The sequence below is a fragment of the Gallinula chloropus genome, assembly GCF_964237585.1.
Source record: "Gallinula chloropus genome assembly, chromosome: 27".
In the NCBI taxonomy this organism is placed as follows: Eukaryota; Metazoa; Chordata; class Aves; order Gruiformes; family Rallidae; genus Gallinula; species Gallinula chloropus.
Window position 1 is genome coordinate 5,536,194 of NC_140112.1, and position 7,703 is coordinate 5,543,896.

Sequence of the window (7,703 nt, forward strand, 5' to 3'; positions counted from 1 at the left end):
CCTCCAGCCAGACATGCCCAAACATATTCTCCAGCTGCTCAGGATGGGGAGAAGCTGCTGGTCCAGCTGGGAAATGCCGGGTTGCTTTGCACACCGAGGGTCCTGGGGGCTCCTGGGGTCTTTGAAGGTGCCAGGCAGTCCCAGGGGATGGCTTTAACTCAGTCTGTGCCACTCAGAAGTGTTCGTGCACCTCCTGGGGTCCCCCAGGGCTGTGATGTGTTTGGGACCTTGCTGCCTGCCCAAGCTGTGAGGTGATGCTGATGGGATGCTGAGAGGGTGCTGCAGGAATCGCCCTCCTCGTGCTCCGGGGGGAGCAGATCCCGAGGGGTGAGCAGATCCCAAGGGCATCAGCTCTCATGATGGGGGCAGGGACAGACCCACTGACCAGCCCCACAGCGTGACCCCGGCAGATGCTGCCCTGGGTCCAGACCCTTCCCGCCCGTGGACTCGGATGCGTTACCCGGAGAAGCCGCAGCTCCCCCCAAACCCTCCCTCCCCGCGAGGATCCTGCCGGACATGCAGGGACTTGTTCCTCCTGCTCACCCCTGCCCGGCCGCCCGCGCCCAGACCAGCAGCTCCTTCCCAAACGCTTTGCCCTGGCCCCGGTGGGTGCTGGGGGGGTTCAGCGGCAGCAGAGCCGGGCTCCAGGGGGTCAAAACCGTCTGGAGAGGCCATGGGTGGCCTGTGCTGCCCAGGATGGGGCTGGGGACCAGCGGAGCATCATCCCTGAGGCGGCCACCCCCGAGGGGAAGAGTCGCCCCTTCCTTAATCCCCCTTTCCCACTGGAATCCTCTGCGGTGGGAGCCGGTGGGCAGGACACCCTGGGTGGGGTGTGGGGCACCCCCCTCCAGCCGGCTGAAGCTGCTCCGGTCTCCCGGTGGGGAGGGGGCACCCCGGAACCCTGCATCCCCTGGTTAGGGGGTCCCTGTATCCTGGCAGTGGGGTCCACGTACCCCTGATGGGGGGTGGTTCCCTGTACCCCTCACAGCGGGGGCTCCCTGCACGCCTAACGGGGGTTCCCGGGGAGGGTTCCCTGCACCCCCTTAGAAGGGGGGGGCGGGAGGACCCCGCACCCAGTGACCGGGGTTCCGGCGCGCGCCCGCTCCCCGCCGGGCCCCCCGGGATGGGGAGAGGGGATGGGGGGGAGATGGGGTGTTACTGGTGCCGCTGCGCCCTGGGGCCGCTGCTGGGGGGGGGTCGGGCCCGTCCCGGGGCGGGGCGGGAGGGAAATCCCGGGCGACGCCGTGAGCCGCGGACAGGCCCCGCCCCCGCCTTATAAAAGGGGTGGAACGCGCGGCACCGGCTGCCGGGAACGCGACGCGACGGTGAGTGCGGCAGCGCCGGGGCCGGTGGGCTGGCTGGGGCCGGTGGGGCCGGGCCGGTTCGGCGCTTCCCTGCCCGGGGCCGTCCCCGGGGCCGCTGGTGCCCGGCTCGGGGGAGCGGGAGGGAAGCGCCGCAGCGGGAACGGGCGGTGGCTTCGCCCCGGCGGCCGCGTCCCCAGCGCCGGGAGGGAGCGGGGCCGCTCCCGGGGGCGAGCCCGGGGCTGGCTGGGCCCTGAGGACCCCTAACCTCCCCCTGGGATACCCCCACCCCCATCTACCGGGGTACCCCCTCTCCGTGCGGGCGCGGAGCCCCGGCCGGGCTGCGCTCGCCCCCCGGCGGCAGCGGGGCGCGGTGCGGGGCGCGGTGCGGGGCGCGGCCGGGCAGCTCCGCCGCGGAGCATCCATCCCTGCGTGGCCGCCGTCTGCGGGGCTGGGCGGGGGCGGCTGCCCGGCGGTTGGGAGCCGGGCACGGAACGGCCCCCGCGGCTGGAGAGCGCCGGGGACTCATCCGTGTGGTGAGCGGGACGGTCTCAGCTGGGCGTTGGGTCACATCGGCTGCTGGCTCCATCCAGCCCTGGGTGTGGGTGCTCCCAGCCCTTCCTGCTCCCCACTAAGCCTTCCACCAACTGGTGTAACTGGTCCTGGGTGTTGCAGGTGCCTGTGGGGTGTGGGCTGTGTCCCTAGGAGTGCCCTCATCTCCCAGGGTGAGGTTGTGCTACAGCCTGTATCCCCTCGCTGCCCTGGCCTTGGGGTTCCCCAGCAGCGTCACCCAAAAACCTTGAAGCTTTGGTGTGGCTGCTGAAAGCGCCACCAGCCCGTGGGAGGGGATGGTGACCCGGCCCTTGTCCCTTCCCTGCTTGTTGGCTCCCAGTATCTGCAGTCCTGGGTCGGGGTGATGCTGTCACCTTGAGATGTGGGGCTCCAGGCTGGCCCCTGGGCCGGGGCGGTGGTCTGAGGATGCAGAGATGGGCCCTTGACATAGGGTGGGGAGAGCTGGTGGGTGTCTGGTCAGGGTGTCGAAACCCATCCCTGGCCTGCTACCTGCCTGGGCTTGCCTGGACATGCTGGGACTTGCCTTGCAGTGAGGTCACCCTGCTCGTGCGCTCTGGCTGCCAGGAGATAGGAAGCTGGGTTGCTATTTTTGCTCGGGGATGCTCAGGCTGGGTGGGAGCGGGGCTGGGGCGTTGGGGTGACCCCAGGAACGGGGGTTCCCCAGCTGGTGGGGTGCCTGGTAACACAGCCCAGGCACCCCAGAGGGGCTGGGTGATCAATTTGGGTAGAAACCTTCCTTGTGGAGAGGCTGGAGCCTGCCCCCCGAACTCTGGGGAGCTTTGGGGTGGTGGGGTGCAGACCTGGGGGTCTGCAGTCCCGGCTTGGGTGGGCAGTGATTCAGCTGTATCACATGCAGGGGTCTCCTCCCCATGGCTCCTGAAGCAGCTGCCATGAGCTCTGCTCTCCCAGCAGGCTCAGGCCTTTGCTCCAAAAGCTGGCAGGTCCCAGGGCATCCTTTGCTCTGCCCTGATAACAACCCTGGGCAGTGTGAGGAACCCACTAGCCCCACGTGTGTGTGTTGAGGGCAGGACTGCTTGGAAGGAGAGGCTTCACCCTCAGCCTGAAGGTCGGGGCTTTGGGCACCGATTTGAAGGCAAACAAACAAACAGGGGCCTGTCTCTGGTTACCCAACAGCTCCCTGCAGATAAGGAGGGTGGTTAACAAAGTGGTCAAGCTTGTGGCACGTCCGTGCAGTTGCTTAAAAGGCTTCCCTGCCACTGGACCTGGGGTTTGGAGATGAAGAAACTGGCCAGAAAAACATCCTGTTGCTTCACTTGCCCCTGTCCCAACTCGCCTCGTGCTGGGTGGAAGTGGGAGCGCGGTGGGGTGGTGGGTGGTGTTGAGGGGGTGGGTGTTCTGCCCTGGCTGGGCTGTACCTGCTGGAGGAGGGATGGGGACCAGCGATGTTCACACCTTCCCCATCCCTCTGCATCACCCTGGGCTGTGTTTGACCTCAGCCACGTGCAACCCTCTGCCAGATTCACCACCAGAATCCCAGATGTCTGAGTCCAGGGTGAGCACTGGCACGTGGAGGCTCCTGCTCAGCTGCCCTCTTGCAGAGCACATCCCAGCTTGTCCCAACTGGGTTACTGGGTGCTGTGCTCTGGTAGCACCTGTGCTGGCCCTTGGGCTTGCTCCTGGCTTGTCCAGCACCCCAATAACTTGCTCTGCTTCCCCCCCAGCCACCACCATGCCCCTGTCTCAGAGCAGGGCTGGGCAGATGCCATGCAGCAGCAAGGTGTGCAGGAACCTCTTTGGCCCCGTGGACCACCACCAGCTCCAGATTGACTCTGAGAACCTGCTGAAGCAGCACCTGGAAGAAGCTCAGCAGCGCTGGAACTTCAATTTTGAGACTGAGACTCCTCTGGAAGGACAGTTCAAGTGGGAGAGGGTCCTCCTGGCAGAGCCCCAGGATGTCAAGGTGCCCAGCAGCGAGAGCAGGGGCTCTCTGGTCTGCAAGGTCTCCCCCAGGGACCGTCGTGGCAGGATTGGCCCCGAGGGGTCTCAGCAGAGCTCAGAGAGTTACAGAGCTGGTTCCCCACAGGGCTTGAAGCGTGGGCAGACCACCATCAAAGGTGGGTGCTGGAGCCTTGGTGTCATCCCGTGCACGCTCGGTGGCATTGCTGGTGTCCCAGCTCTTCCTGGTAGGGACAGATGGGGGGGAACGTGGCTGCAAGAGCCTTGCTGGGCTCCTGGGCGTGGGGAGGGGATAGCTGAATGTGCCCCAAAACAGTTCCTCACCCTCAGTTCCCATGGCCTGAGCCTGTCCCCTGAGATCAAGGGCTGGGCTGGATGGGCAGGTGAGACCAAACACAAGAGATGGTGGAGACCCACAGGCTCTTCTCTCCAGGGATGCTTGGCGTGGGTGGGTGACTGCTCTGGGCTGGGTTTTGGGGTCTGTCCCTGCTGACACCCCCACTGCTCTGCCCCACTGCTCCTGATGGGCTGGAGGCACCTGCCAACCCTCTTTTTCTTCCTTCCAGACTTCTACAGCTCCAAGAGAAGGATTGTCCCTGACAAGCCCAAGCAGTGACCCAGTGGTGCTCAGCTCTGCCATGGGGGCAGCTGCTGGTGTGCCCTGGGGGTGTCCATGGCGCTCTTCCCCCACCCTGTACCCTGTCTGTACGAAGCAATGTAGAGTCTGTAGTTCCTTATTTATGAGTAGCTCCGGGGTCCTGAGGGACCTTCACCATGTGCAATGTAGAGGAGCAGCCTAGCTGAGGCTTGGAAGCCCCGTGGAGATGGATGGAGGAGGACTGAGCTGGACTTGGTGGTGGGGAGAACCCTGTGGTGGTGGGGCCGAGCACCGTCCTGACGCCGTCCTGCTGTCTGTCCGTGGTTCTTGCCCTGCCTGCTGTGCTGGTGGCACCAGATGCACCCCCAGGGTCCCTGGTAGGGGTTGCCTGGCCCTGAGGACACCCTGGCTGCGGGATGGGCCCAGCGGTGCAGAGCACTTGTCCGTGTGTAGGGGTGGGGTGACCCTGGGGCTGCCCCTGCCTGCTGCTTGGCAGAGGAAATGCTGTTCCTGGACAGCCCCTCCTGTGGGTGACAGTCACCTGTCAGCAGCTGGGGACAGACCCATGGGGGGTCCCATGCTGAGCTCACTGTGGGACCAACGCTGCCTGGGAGGCTTTGGGGTCCCCTGGGCTCTGCTGACCCATCACCCCCCCACTTCATTCCTTGCTCTTGGCTTGAGTGGTGCTGTTGGTCCCCCAGTCCTGCTGCCTCCAACACTGACCCCAGGCTGGGGAGCTGCTGCTCCCCCTGTGTTGGGCTGCTCTGGGGATGGGGTCCTCCTCCTCCCCAGTGAGGATGACACTGAAAGAAGAAATTGTAGCTTTTTTTGTTGTTGTTGTTTCCCCTGATTTATTTTTTTTTCTCCTTTGGGGCTTTGGGAGGGGACAGAGAACCCTCACCTGGCTCTGGGATAGAGGGATGTCCTGGAGCGAAGGCTGCTTGGTCCCAGCGCTGAAGGATGAGTCCCTGCTCTTGAAGGGCTCAGCACTGTCAGGTCTCAGCACTTTTTGATGGGGTTCATCTCCTGCTTGGCTGGATTTGGGCTCTGGGAACTGGTGCAAGATGATCCCAGGCAGGAAGGGGAGGGGGTCACCCTCCCTCCTTGCACCGCGATGCACTTTGCTGTCGGGGAAACTGGCAAGTTCCCAGCACTAGATGTTTATTTATAATGGGAAACTGCTACTGGAGCTGGGGGGTGGGTGGGGAAGGGGGGTACCTGGTTGTTTATCCATGTTAACTCTGAATAAACACTTGTGTGCAGGTGACTGGGGGTTACTGGAAGTCATTGTGCTGTGGGGATGCTCTGGTCTGGGTCTGTGCCTGGCTTGGGGGTCACTGGGGGTGCAGCATGAGCCCAGCTGTGCCTTCCCCCTGGGGAAGGGGCTGGTACAGCCCTGGGTGGTTCCCCTGCAGCAGGGGTGTGGGGGGTGCTGTGTGAGGGCTGAGATGGGCAACCCCTTCCCCCCAAAAGAGCTGTGTTTACTCCCTGGGGCTGTGCCTGGGTGCAGGGTGGGTGATGCCACCCTGTCCCCAAGCTGAGCCCTGAATCTCCCTACAGAAGCCCGAGCAGTGTGGTTGCTGGGGAGCTGCCTGGCCTTTGTTAGGCTCAGCAGCAAACGAGCAGGGCTGGGCTGCAGGATGGGGCTGGGCACTGGCCTCCACCCCACGGTCCTGCACCCATCCCCAGCTGGTGCCTGTTAACTCCTGCAGATTAACAGTTCATCTCTGGCTTTGTTACCTCTTTTTAAGAGGTTTGGGGGAGGTTTTTTGCTTGGGGTCTCTTCCCATTTTACCCAAACCACAGGTGGACTCAGTGATCTTGGAGCTCTTTCCCAACCCTGTGATGAGTCTGTGCCCTGTCTGGTTCCTCTGCCCCCTCCAAACTGGGCTGGCTGCAGACCAGGGGCAGCCAGCAGCTTTGGAAGCTGGGCTAATAATTCAGGTAGGATCTCTGAAAAGAGAGAGAGAGAGATCCTGGATTCCAACTCCCAGGGCTCAGAGCCTCTGTGGGGTGGCTCTGTGGGCTTGTCCTGCCTTCAGCAGGATGTTGTAGCCTGTGGGTCAGGTGCAGTCTTGCAGTTTGGGTTATTTGGGCTCTTAAAATAACATTTCTCATCCCTCTGATGCTTTTCTCCTGCCCCAAGCTCCTTCCAGCCTTGGCTGGAGCACTACACACCCAGGAGGGATGGGGAGGTCTCCCCGTGCCACCAGCGGTGCCTTGGCAGAGCTGCTGTGGGGTTCAGGGGGCGGTGACCCCCAGACAGGCCCTTCCTGCCCCCCACTTGCAAGGCAGCAAACAGGAAACGTGTGAGCAGTTGTGTGTAACCCCACAACGGAAAAGCTGCCTTGGGTAAGAGAGAATGAGGGCTGGGGCTCGGGGCAGGGCTGTGGGCGGCAGCGGCGCGCCCGGCGTGGGGCCAGCAGCCCTCCCGGCCTGGGGGGCTTCCCGGCCTCCTGCACCCCGGAACTGAGGGGCCCTCTTGGCACGTGGGGAAGGTGAGTTCTGCTGCTCTGGGGGCATCACCTTAAAGACAGAAAATGGAGGAAAATGAGGGGGTTTTCCTGCTGTTGGGGAGTTGGGGACGGAACTGCAGCTGAGGGCCCTTTTCTGATGGCTGGGAGCAGTGGGGGGTGTTTTGGGGGGGGAAGGTGGTTGTGGGGAGTCCACTGATGTTTGGGGAGCCCTGCTCAGCCAGGCTGGGGGTGTGTGTGGTTCCCATCCCAGCCCCCCTTGTTCTTCTGTGCCTCTGTTGTGTGGTGGGCTCAGCTCATCCCCCCCCACCCCAGGGCTGGGGCAGGTAACTGGGGGCTCCTCGATGCCTCAGACACCCACAGCTGCCACCCAGAGCTCCCTCTTGTGCTCTCTCAGGGGCTGGGACCACCGTAAAGGCACCCGGTTTCTGTCCCTGGCCTGCTGGGTGTCCCGTGGGGGTCCTGTGCCCCCTCAAGACCCTCTCATGCCCCCGTATTGGCACTGGGCAGTGCCTGTGGGGCTGTGAAGGGGAAGGAGACGTTTTGGGGGGTTATTTGGGGGCGTGTTTCTGGTGCCCCCCGGGCTGGAGCAGAAACTCCATTTCACATCACAAAAGGAGGGGGGCTGGGGGATGGAGCATCGGGGTGGGGGGGTGGTGGTGGGGGGGGTTTCCCAGGCTGGGAGCAGGAAGCCAGGCTGCATCCAGCTCTACATCAGCTGCTCTCCATGGCTTCCTTCAGCCGTGCTTTTGGCTTTGCCAGGCACAGAATGACTCCTGTGGGGGTGGCAGGGGGGCTGCTGGTGCCACTGTCACCCACCCACGATGGGGAGCGGGGGGG

General features: G+C 63.9%; 1 protein-coding gene across 1 annotated transcript; it reads left to right on the forward strand.

The window, feature by feature from the left end:
* The first annotated feature begins 1,319 nt into the window (after positions 1-1,319).
* CDKN1A (cyclin dependent kinase inhibitor 1A) lies at positions 1,320-5,574 on the forward strand. The gene is made up of 3 exons (XM_084275967.1): positions 1,320-1,325; positions 3,557-3,949; positions 4,358-5,574. Exons 2-3 carry the CDS (start codon positions 3,565-3,567, stop codon positions 4,405-4,407), a joined length of 435 nt encoding a protein of 144 aa, XP_084132093.1. The 5' UTR covers positions 1,320-1,325; positions 3,557-3,564; the 3' UTR covers positions 4,408-5,574.
* Positions 5,575-7,703: the final 2,129 nt, after the last annotated feature.

Bases quoted from the DNA above. Each gene is read 5' to 3' on its own strand.
- CDKN1A (XM_084275967.1), top strand. From the start codon at position 3,565: ATGCCCCTGTCTCAGAGCAGGGCTGGGCAGATGCCATGCAGCAGCAAG. The intron at 3,950-4,357 runs GTGGGTGCTGGA...TCTTCCTTCCAG, and splicing joins TGGGCAGACCACCATCAAAG to ACTTCTACAGCTCCAAGAGA.